General features: G+C 43.7%; 2 protein-coding genes across 56 annotated transcripts in view; both read left to right on the forward strand.

The window, feature by feature from the left end:
• Nucleotides 1–11,511, forward strand: part of LOC118120114 (abl interactor 2-like) — an 882,953-nt gene that overhangs the window by 281,243 nt on the left and 590,199 nt on the right. The gene's annotated exons all lie outside the window — the stretch shown is intronic.
• The window catches only part of ttn.1 (titin, tandem duplicate 1), a 161,173-nt gene that overhangs the window by 40,528 nt on the left and 109,134 nt on the right, over nucleotides 1–11,511 (forward strand). For 44 of the 50 annotated variants that reach the window (XM_035174322.2, XM_035174331.2, XM_035174332.2 and 41 more), the window contains 18 exons: nucleotides 2,059–2,340; nucleotides 2,922–3,200; nucleotides 3,289–3,570; nucleotides 3,659–3,937; nucleotides 4,065–4,352; nucleotides 4,471–4,749; nucleotides 4,839–5,120; nucleotides 5,264–5,542; nucleotides 5,807–6,085; nucleotides 6,290–6,568; nucleotides 6,754–7,032; nucleotides 7,128–7,406; nucleotides 7,749–8,027; nucleotides 8,113–8,406; nucleotides 8,864–9,142; nucleotides 9,418–9,696; nucleotides 10,149–10,439; nucleotides 11,121–11,408. In XM_035174322.2, the coding sequence (XP_035030213.2) occupies nucleotides 2,059–2,340; nucleotides 2,922–3,200; nucleotides 3,289–3,570; nucleotides 3,659–3,937; nucleotides 4,065–4,352; nucleotides 4,471–4,749; nucleotides 4,839–5,120; nucleotides 5,264–5,542; nucleotides 5,807–6,085; nucleotides 6,290–6,568; nucleotides 6,754–7,032; nucleotides 7,128–7,406; nucleotides 7,749–8,027; nucleotides 8,113–8,406; nucleotides 8,864–9,142; nucleotides 9,418–9,696; nucleotides 10,149–10,439; nucleotides 11,121–11,408 (5,076 nt within the window). The remainder of the gene's footprint in view (nucleotides 1–2,058; nucleotides 2,341–2,921; nucleotides 3,201–3,288; nucleotides 3,571–3,658; nucleotides 3,938–4,064; nucleotides 4,353–4,470; nucleotides 4,750–4,838; nucleotides 5,121–5,263; nucleotides 5,543–5,806; nucleotides 6,086–6,289; nucleotides 6,569–6,753; nucleotides 7,033–7,127; nucleotides 7,407–7,748; nucleotides 8,028–8,112; nucleotides 8,407–8,863; nucleotides 9,143–9,417; nucleotides 9,697–10,148; nucleotides 10,440–11,120; nucleotides 11,409–11,511) is intronic. The other 6 variants (XM_035174330.2, XM_035174352.2, XM_035174370.2 and 3 more) reach the window with 6 other exon arrangements.

Genomic DNA, 11,511 nt, shown 5'->3' on the forward strand with positions numbered 1-11,511 from the left:
ATATTAGATATAACATCCCAGAAGGAAATCAGAGGTTGTTCTAGTTTGATTTGCTTTGTTATTTCAGAGCCTCCATCATTCATTGAGGAGCTAACGTCTCTTGAAGTCATTAAAGGTTCCACAGCAGCGTTCAATTGCAAAGTGGCAGGAAGTTCTCCCTTAAAGTACACGTGGTTCAAAGATAGAAAGCTGATCAAATCCAACCACAAGTGTGTCACTGTTGAAAACCAGGGCAGCTTGAAAATCCAGGACTGTAGTGTGGAAGATGTTGGTTCTTATCAGTGCACAGCAGCCAATGAGGTTGGAAGTTGCACTGGTTCTGCAGCCTTGTCTCTGAAAGGTTTGTTTTACAGATGATTGAACATAACACTGATAAACAACAGTCATGTTCAGTGTCTGGTATTAAATCGCCTCTCCTGTTTGTATCAGTTCCCCCAATGTTTGAGAAGAAGATGGAAAATGTCTCCAGTGTTCTGGGAGATGCTGTCGTATTTTGCTGCGTCGTGAATGGTTCTCAGCCTCTTTCTGTAGAATGGAAAAAAGACGAGAACTGGATCCCAGAAGACTCAAAGATCGAGAGAAAGTTTGAGACCAAAGAGGCGACTCTCATGATTCCTGCCTGTGAGGCCGCTCATGGCGGAACATACACATGTCGGGTCGTAAACCAAGCCGGGCAGGACAAATGCTTTGCCACTCTTGTAGTGAGAGGTACCTCTTCTTCATGCAAAGTTCTTATGACTCACATAAAGCTAGATCTTACAGAAAATGCTCATCTCTTTTTCTTGGTTTTGTAGAACCACCTACAATCCAAGAGAAGCCAGAGGTAGTCAAAGTGACGTGTGGAGATCCCGTTAGTCTTGAATGCAGGGTAGCTGGAACTCCTCCGATCAGTGTTAGGTGGACCAAAGATGGCAAAGAGTTCCAGTCAAGCAGAAAACATCGTCTCTGCTTCGAGAGCAACCGGAGTCGTTTCAACATTCAGTCGTCTCAGCTGGACGACAGCGGACAATATCTGTTTGAAGCTACTAACTCTGTTGGAACTTGCAGCTGTAAAATCATGATGGTTGTTTTAGGTTTGTAAAATAATCTCCAACTCTTAGTGGAACAAATATAATATGTTGTAGAATTGTTTTTGTTTCTTGGATTGTAATTATGTTTTAATATGGTTTCAAACAGAAGAGGTCATTCCTCCAACGTTTGTCAGGAAATTAACAAACATTCAAGCAATTATGGGCTCGGTGGTCACGATGGAAAGCAAAGTGTCCGGTTCTCTTCCTCTATCAGTCGAATGGAGCAAAGGGAAACAAAGAATCAGCAACAGCTCCAAATATAAACTTCTGAACGCTGACAATACAGTTTCACTGGAGTTAACTCTGACAGAGAGCTCTGACACAGGAGAGTATTCCTGTAAAGTTACCAACCAAGCAGGCAGCTGTGTGTGCAGTGGAGTTCTTACAGCTAAAGGTTAGCATTCAAAGGTCAACTTCATCACATTCTAAACTCAAAGGCTGTTAGTTCTGTACTGTAATGTTTTTCTTATGGGTTTTAGTGCCACCAAGATTTGTTGCTGAGCCTGAGTCTCATGCAGTTGTTCCAAAGTCTACTGCACTCTTCCGAAGTATTTTTGATGGAACGCCTCCATTTACAATTAAATGGTTCAAGGAAGACATCGAACTCATCACTGGGCCATCGTGTACGATTAGACTGGAGACATATTCTTCCTCTGTAGAGCTGTACTCCGTTGGAACTCTGCAATGTGGGATTTATTCCTGTCAAGTTAGCAACGAAGCCGGCTCCGTGAAAAGTGCAGCAGAGTTGTTGGTGAAAGGTTGGACTTGGTTCTTTTTGTCCACCATTCAATTAACTCCATCTTATTCTTTCCCATTTTCAAAGCTTCTCTTTCTTCATCTTCATTTCCTCCACCTGACCTCGTTACAATATCTTTTCTTTTTAGGAATTTCTGTCTTGTCACCCGTCCACATCCTCCATACGTCACATTGATGCTCAAGTGTAATTTTATACCGACGATGGTAACTTGATCTTTTCTTGATTTTGCAGAACCTCCTCAGTTTGTCCTTAAACTGCCTCCTACTACCTTTGTGAAGCAGTGCGAGGGACACCGTTTCGAATGCAAGGCCACCGGCTCACGCTCCCTAAACATGACTTGGTATAAAAACGACCAAAAGATAACCGACGGAGGCAACTATGAAATAATGTTTGTTGACTCGGCTGCGTACCTCCAACTGCGCACCACAAGGTTGGAGGATAACGGAGTCTACACCTGTGAGGCTCACAATGATGCTGGCAGTGCAAGCTGCAGCAGTGTCCTCACAGTTCAAGGTCAGCTATCAAGTAGATTCACAGGTTACACGTTTTGTGGATTTTGTTTCCCCTAAACTTGTGTAGCATGCAAAGGAAAGAATTACTATTCCCTGTGATGCAGATTTTTATATTACATCTGGAATGGAGAGTTTCTGGAGAACCCCTGTCTAAAGTCTACAGCATGGAGTCCGACTTTTTTGTTTCAGTCAAAACTGATTTCTGTCCTCCAGTGTGTCAGATAGCATGAGTCTGAGTGCTACCTCTTTTTTAAGACATGTTTTTTCTTCATTTTTTAAAACGTGACCCACAGAATGACCTTGACTTACCTTTTTCGTGTTTGTTTCTCTGATCTCACCGTGAAATGACCGACCCTCCTCTCATAGCATGAACATAAAGTCAGTCTTTCCATTTCCTCACTAATGATCATCGGGCTTTTTTCCGTCAATGTCTGGATGGATCCTCAAGCATGGACTGAACCTCAGCATGACCCTCGATAAGGATTTGATTTCCAGGGGAACTGTCCAACCGATTTGCTTGCAGTGAAGACTTGGTTGTCCATGAATGTTACTTCAGTTAATATATCTCAATGTATTTTCCAGAGTCCCCATCCTTTATCAAAACTCCAAACCCAGTGGAGGGCATTGAAGGGAAAGAGGCCAGCCTACATTGTGAGATGAATGGCACTCCACCTTTCCAGGTTAGCTGGTACAAAAACAAAAGGCCGCTAAAGGAGAGTAGGAAATATAAGATGGTGAGTGAAGGCGGCTCTGCCACGCTTCACATTCTGAAACTGGACCAAGACGACGCTGATCTTTATGAGTGCAGGGTGTCCAACAGTGTAGGAAGTGAATCCTGCAGCACGACCATTACTCTTAAAGGTTAGTACAGAACCAGTGGCCATTTCCTCAAAGCTTAGTTTTAATGTAATCACGTCTCCTCACTTTTGACCTTTCTGTCACTATTCAGAACAACCGGCGTTTGTCACAAAGCTGGTCGACCAATCAGTGAGGGTCGGAGAGCAGCTGACTCTCACAGCTACAGTAAAAGGCTCTGAGCCTCTGACTGTGTCCTGGGTTCAGGATAAAGATCACATTCTCAGAGACGGCGACAACAGGAAGATCATGTTTGAGAACAATGTGGTAACGCTTGTCGTTCCCACGTGTGACTCAACCACGGCTGGTAAATACACCTGCCAGCTGAACAATGACTCTGGAGTGGTGATGTCTGTCTCCCAAGTGGCCGTTTTAGGTTTGTAGCGTTCCAGACCGTATTTGGTTACCACTCATGACAGTGTGAGGATTCGTATGGCTTAATATCTTCTTCCTTAAATTTTTAGAACCTGCTGCTATTGTGGATAGTCCAGACTCCATCAACGTGAAGTCAGGGGAAAACGCAGCTCTTGAGGTCAGAGTATCTGGCTCTGCAGAGCTGAAAATTAAGTGGTTCAAGGATGACAAAGACCTCTCTGCTGGTGCCAAGTATCAGATGTCCTTCACAAAGAAGGTTGCCACCCTAAAGATTCGGTCTACTGACAAAGCAGATGCTGGAGAATACAAATTAGAGGTCACAAACCACATTGGTTCAGCCTCTTGCAAAACTAAACTTTCTGTCTCAGGTTGGTGGCCACTGCAGATTTTTTAATGCTTCCTATTTTCTCATGAAATAATGATAATAATCTTTTTACTTAACATTCAGCTCAGAAATGTTTTATAACATGTTACATGTTGTGTTTTTGACAACAGATAAGTTGATTCCTCCAAGTTTTATAAGGAAGCTGAGAGACACCCACCTTGTTGTGGGTAAGCCTGGTGAGATGGAGTGTAAAGTTACTGGTTCTTCACCTTTAACAACTTCCTGGTTCCACAATGGCCAGGAGATCAAGACTGGTCCGAACTACGACATTAGTTGCTTTGATAATAACTGCAAACTGATAGTTCCGATTATCAGGATGTCAGATTCCGGCAAATACACCTGCAAAGCTGTAAACGCTGCAGGAACCAGTGAGACAAGCACTTCAATGAGTGTGACAGGTCAGTAGATGTGAATAAAGTCGACGCAAAATGTTTCGAGGATTTTTTTCAGTTTATCATGGGATCAAACGGAAACTTAACAATTATCCTACAATACATCTTTTTTATTTGAACCCAGAACCTCCATCTTTTGTGGAAAAACCTGAGGCGAAGGAAATGTTGGCTGGCAAAAATGTGTCTTTGTCAGCTAAAGTGCGAGGCAGTGCCCCGCTGAAAGTGAAATGGTTCAGAGGAGCCAAGGAAATTCAGCATGGAAGAGGCTGTGAGATTTCCCTGAAGAACGATGTCGCCACTTTGGTTCTTCACAAAGTGGAAAAGTCCCACGCTGGAGAATACACCTGCCAGATCATAAACGATGCTGGGAAGGAAAGCTGCCCAGTTTACCTGTTTGTCAAAGGTTTGTTGTGAGGATAATTGATCTTTTTGAACCATCTGTGAACGTCTAAAGATGAATTTTCTTTAACTGATCATCATTACCTCTCTCAGAACCAGTCCACTTTGTGAAGAAGCTGAGGGACATTTCCTCTGCAAAGGGCAAGCCTCTGAGGCTTGAGGTCACATTTGCTGGAACCCCCAGGGTCAATCTGTCCTGGAAGAAGGACGGTAAACTCATCTGGGCCTCGTATCAGTACAATATGAACACCACAGACACCTCCTGCATCCTAGAGGTTCTGAACTCTGACAGGATGGAGGCAGCTGGTAGATATTCTTGCGAAATAGACAACGGAGTTGGAAGTGACAAATGCGAAGCCCAAGTGTCAATTCTAGGTAAAATCATTAGCATACGTTATTAAGTTGGGATTCAGTTGTAAAAATTCGTAATCTTTCAATGATTGAGTGGTTATTTTCATTTGTTCATCTAATACTCAACATCTGTACTAAATCATCATCACCATCATCTTTCACTTCAGAACAACCATACTTTGTTGAAAAACTGGAGCCGGTGGAGGTCACTGTGGGTGAACCAGTAACCCTGAGATGCCGTATTGCTGGAACTCCTGACATCTCCGTAGCTTGGTTTAAGGCTGACGGAAACCTGCGCAAGTCTGAAACTTGCTCAATGGATTTCTCAAATGGTGTCGCAACTTTGAAATTGATGAAAACGACCAAGTTTGACCATAGTGAATACATCTGCAAGGCCGAGAACCGAGTGGGTTCAGCCTCCATCAGCTGCAATGTGACAGTGAAAGGTGACGCTTGTTTCCATTCTTCTTTTTCTATGTTAATGAACATGCCAACGACTGACTGCAGATCAGCCTGTTGATCACGATAGACACAGAGACTGTGTGGTTCAATTATACAGAGATTGTCCTTAAGATTTCCTCAGGTGAAAAATACTAATGTAGCTTTGTCTTCATACTTTGCTCAGTTACATTGACATTAACATAGAAGCATAGCATTGCATGGCAATATAACAGTGGGCTCATTTCTAACATCAGCTTTGCTTCTCTCAGAACCTGTGCGCTTTATCAAAATGCTGGAGGACACAACTTTCATAGTTGGTCAGCCACTGAAACTAGTCTGCACCTACGCTGGGAGCCAGAGGGTCTACGTCACTTGGAAGAAGGACAACAAGCAGATTTGGGCGTCTTATCAATATAATGTTAAAACAACCGCGTCAACCTGCATTCTGGACGTGCTCAACAGCGACAGACCTGAGGCAGCAGGAACATACACTTGTGAAATCTCCAACGGAGCTGGAACCGACGTCTGCCACGCTCGTGTCAGCCTAGGTAATGTCACAAATTCTTAAAATACCATCTTCTTTCAATTCATTAACCAACAGAGACCTTGTGTGGTGGTTCAGGAGCAACGGTAGACTGTAGTATTCATCAGGGACTGACAAAACGCTCTTATCTAGACAGACTCTATAACCTGCCTGCCAACACAAAATAATTCAGGCTACATGCAACTAACCCAACCATTACTCCTTCTAGAGCCTGCTCACTTCATGAAAAAGCTTGAAGACACGTATTTCAGACTCTGCGAACCTTTGACCCTCAAGTGCACGTACACTGGTAGCCAAAGAGTGTGTGTGACCTGGAAGAAGGATGGGAAACTGATATGGGCTTCGTATAAGTACAACGTTAAGACCACCAACGACACCTGCATCCTGGACGTCCTCAACAGTGACAGAGAAGAGGCTGTCGGAAGATACACCTGTGAAATTTCTAACGCTGAAGGATCTGACATCTGTCATGCTAACGTTAAACTAGGTAACCATGTTAGCTACCTAGCTCATGACTACATTTCAGGGATCATTTGAATCATCACATTTCCACAATGTATTACATATATTAAATTAAGGATTAGTCACATTAATGTACTGTATTAGTTTGTTTTTAGTGGCTGAACCTCACTGCTTACATCATCTAACACCACTTGCTAACTGATTTCTTAGAACCTGTTCGCTTTGTGAGAAAACTGAGAAACACCTTCTATAAAATTGGCCACCCTCTGACGCTGGAGTGCACGTTCACCGGCAGCCAGAGGATTTATGTCAGCTGGATGAAGGATGGAAAACCCATCTGGGCTTCATACAAATACAACGTCAAGACGACCAACTTCTCCAGCACCCTGGAAGTTCTCAACAGTGATTGTCGGCAAGCCGTTGGGAAATACTCATGCGAGATTTCCAATTCGGAAGGCACTGCTATTTGCCAAGCTGTGGTGAAGATAGGTAAAGCCACTAACAACTGCACCTCATGAATCATCATTCCAATCCTTTCATGTAAACATTAATCATGCAACTAACATCACCATTGCCTCCTGTAGAACCTGTGCGCTTTTTAAAAGAGCTGGAAGACACCACTTTCAGACTTGGCCAGCCGCTGTCGCTGTACTGCACTTACAGCGCCAGCCCCAGCATCTATGTGAGCTGGAGAAAGGACGGCAGACCAATCTGGGCCTCCTACAAGTACAACGTCAGGATCACAGATAACTCCTGTGTTCTGGAGGTTCTTAACAGTGACCGGCTCGAAGCAACCGGGAGATACTCCTGTGAAATCGCTAACTCTGAAAACTCTGCTATCTGCTATGCTCAGGTCAAATTAGGTAAATCAAGGATCATAGTCAGTGATCGTTGTTTTCAGTTTTCAAAATCTTTTTATTGGTATTGAGCCATGCTAGGAACAATTCTATTTTTCTTTAATGACATGGAATCTCGTTTTTAGCAGAATTTTACATTCTACATTAATTCACCGCAGTTTGTGGTTTTCTCTGGTTCCTTTAGTTTCTGTGGTTTAAAAGTAACTGCAGTCATGGGAACATGAAAGCTTTTTAAATTGGTACATCAACAACTGAAAACAATGAGTCATATTTACTCCATTTCACATAATCTCACTCACCTTTTCACTGGTTCACAGGCAACTAACAACTAATGTGCTTGCCTCCTAGAACCTGTGCGCGTTGTGAAAACATTGGAGGACACCACCTACAGGGTTGGTCAGCCTCTGAAGCTTGAAGTCACATACACGGGCAGCCAGCTCATGTATGTGAGCTGGAGTAAAGACGGCAAACCAATCTGGGCTTCGTATAAGTACAACATCAAGACAACAGACAACACCTGTGTGTTAGAGGTTCTCAACAGTGACAGAGAAGAGGCTGCTGGGAGATATTCCTGTGAAATATCCAATGCTAGTAGCTCTGCTGTCTGTCACGCTCATGTCAGACTAGGTAACTTCAGCTAACATGCTCATTCATTGATTTGCTAACAGACCAGGCTTCATGACGCGACTAACAACATTGTTGCTTCTCTCAGAACCAGTGCATTTCGTGAAAAAGCTAGAAGACACGTCATACCGTCTGGGTGATCCTTTGTGTCTGACGTGCACATACACTGGCAGTCAGCGAGTGCACGTGAGCTGGATGAAGGATGGGAAGCCAATCTGGGCTTCGTACAAGTACAACGTCAAGACAAGCGACTCCTCGTGCGTTTTGGATGTCCTCAATAGTGACAGAGAAGAAGCAGCCGGAGTCTATTCTTGTCAACTTTCAAACGCAGAATGCTCTGTCATCTGTGACGCTTATGTCATTTGTAAAAGCTCAAAGAAAGGTACAAACATCTCACCTCTCACTCACTAACACTCACCGGCCAACATTTACAGACACATGGCTCTAGAAAGCAGAAGTTTTATCCTGCTCTTAGATTAGCTCCGGTTCCACTGGATTTTACTGCACAACTAAGTAAACAGCTAAATGGGGAAGGAAACCTTTCTTCTTGTGATCCGTACATTTTGTTGTAGTCCCTGATAAGTGAACCAAGCTAAATTACTTCGACCTTCCATCATAGACATGTTGCCCTCCTTTGTGTCATTGGAGTGGAACAGTGGATGAGCTGGTCCACGACAATGGTGGCATTTTGGCGTTCTATCTTCTACCTGACTTCACACAATTTAACTAAGGCTAATTGAATTTCATCAGTGATTCACAATTACAGATTAAATTGTAGTTGTAACATCTGCTTCTTCACCATCACCTTTGCATCTAACAACCATCACTGCTTCTCACAGAACCTGCTCGCTTCATTAGGAAGCTGGAAAACACCACGTTCACACTCAGCAAACCGCTGAGACTTGGAGTCGCCTTCAGCAGCAGCCAAACAGTGACCGTGACATGGAGGAAAGATGGGCGGCTGATCTGGGCCTCGTATCAGTACAATGTGAGGACCTCAGACTGCAGCTCTGTCCTGGAAGTCCTCAACAGCGACAGAGAAGAAGCTCGTGGAAGATACACTTGTGAAATTTCCAATGCCGAAGGCTCAGATATCTGCCATGCTCATGTGACACTAGGTAAAACTAACCAGCTCCACAGTGCTTGTAGTTCTTATTGTTAATTTCATGCATGTAATGGTTGTTTCTCAGAGATAACTTCTAATGCCACTCTCATAGCCTTTCCATCACCTGAGACGTTTCATACCTTTACGTAGAGGTTAAGATCTGTCCGTTCACGTAGCCTCTCTTTCTACGCATGACATCCTCCACGGACTCCTGGGATGTTAGTCTTTCATGCTCCACATGTACAGGACAGTGTGTTCTATGACTCATTTCAACATTGCTTCTCTCAGAGCCCGTACGATTCGTCAAGAAACTCGAGGACGTCTGCCACGATCTGGGTAAACCGCTGAGGCTTGCGTGCACTTACACCGGCAGTCAGAGGGTCCACGTGACATGGAAGAAAGACGACAAGCTCATCTGGGCTTCGTACCAGTACAACGTCAAAACTACTGACTCCTCCTGCACACTGGACGTCCTCTACAGCGACAGAGTGGCAGCGGCAGGAAAATACACTTGTGAAATTTCCAATGCAGATGGAACTGACACCTGTCATGCTCATGTTAAAATAGGTAACACACTAACACTTTTCCATTTCAACTCATTCCCCTCATTTGGTTGTCGTCACTAATGCTAACCTCCCCTGCAACAATGGTTTCTCATATCTCATGGTCCCGGATGTTGTCTTGTTTCGGGTTTTCTGGTCCTGTGGTTGTTGGGTTTGAAAAGAGTAGGTTGTATATTTGCTCAGACGTTTCTGAGAGCATGTCGTTCATGTTGCTGTGGTTGGGTCAGATACTGTACATCACATTTGAAAAGTGAGAAGAAAGTTTTTTATTATTAGGTGGATATTCTGTATATGTTTGCTGTTGTGTTGCAGTTCATGTTGTTGTTGTCTTTTGTGCTGCACCTCTTTGTTTCCTTGACGCTCTGGTAACGGCCCGCTGGCCTGGTGGACAATACATGTTTACATTTCAAATATTTCAGAACATGGGCTGATTTTCTTCCGTTTCTTTACTAACAGAAAGAAAGGTCCCTCCAAACTTCACCAAGAGGCCGTCGGAGTCCATGGTAGATTCAGTGGGTAAGACGTTGAAGATGGAGGGTCGGGTGTCTGGCTCACAGCCACTCAACGTCACGTGGTTCAAGGACAACAATGAAATCTATGCCTCTGACAAATATGACATCAGCTTCAAGAATAATGTGGCTGTGCTGTGTGTGAAAGACTCCACCAGCTCTGACGGCGGCGCGTACAGCTGCGAGGCCACCAACGAAGCTGGAAAAGCTTCGTGTCGCGTTTCTCTCACCATTTCAGGTATGAGCATGTCGTCTGTCTTTAATCTTAAACCAACAATGATCAGACTTAAATTTGATTGTGTATTTCTTTAAAATTCAAATGATCTTCAGGTAAAATGTGTAGACACAACACATCTGGAGTCTAAGATCTGTGTTGTGTCATCCATCTTGGTTAAGTTGGTCCATCTTAGGACCCGAGAACTGTTCAACATGAGCAACATGCATCGATCAAAAAACAGCAAATAGCGGCCTTCAATGTGTTTTCATCTTTTAGCTTCATATTTGGCTGCTAAGCTAGCTGGGAACATGCTTGTTGAAATAAACGAGCTGGCTTGTTACTAATCAGCTAATTATAATTTTAAAAGATTCTCAGTTTTGTTATAAATTGGACGATGAATTGAAGATTTATCTATTGTACATTTAGCTCTGTTCAAACAGTAGCACTAGAGAGTTAAATAAAATAAAATCTTTTAATGACACGTTATAAACGCTGGTGTCACTCAGTCGTAAGATTCTTTATTTCATAGCTTTCTACTTTTCTCAGGAGGAGAAACATAAAGTTTAGAGAAATTTGAGGTTTTTCACAGCTGACTTCTTCGACCAGTGGAAGAACAGAAACAATCGTTGGTGGACAGATTCTTTTTTCAGTTTGAAAAGCAAAATCTGCAGGTGTCCCGCTTCTTTCCCGTCCCTCCTTCAGAAACTAGCCAAGCTCCTAGATTTGATGTTTGCCTGGAGCCTGAAACGGTGAGCAAGGGCGAGAAGCTGAGCCTCGAATGCCATGTGAGCGGCTCTCCTCCACTCACCATCCAGTGGATGAAGGACAGGAGGGAGCTGAAGTCCAGCGGAAACACCAGGATCACGTTTGTTGGTGGGAAGGCCTGTCTGGAGATCAGCCCGGTGTCAAAGGGTGACGCAGGAGATTACCTGTGCAAGGCCAGCAATGCTACGGGCAGCGACTTCTGCAAGTCCAGGGTCAATGTGCAAGGTAACAACATCTGTCTGTGATAAGCAGTTACGTGTCTTAATTTCTCTGATTGTTTCAATCTCTTCTCTTCTGTTTGCTCTTTTTTTTACACTTGTTCTTACAC

Source organism: Hippoglossus stenolepis, chromosome 13 (genome assembly GCF_022539355.2).
Source record: "Hippoglossus stenolepis isolate QCI-W04-F060 chromosome 13, HSTE1.2, whole genome shotgun sequence".
NCBI lineage: Eukaryota > Metazoa > Chordata > Actinopteri > Pleuronectiformes > Pleuronectidae > Hippoglossus > Hippoglossus stenolepis.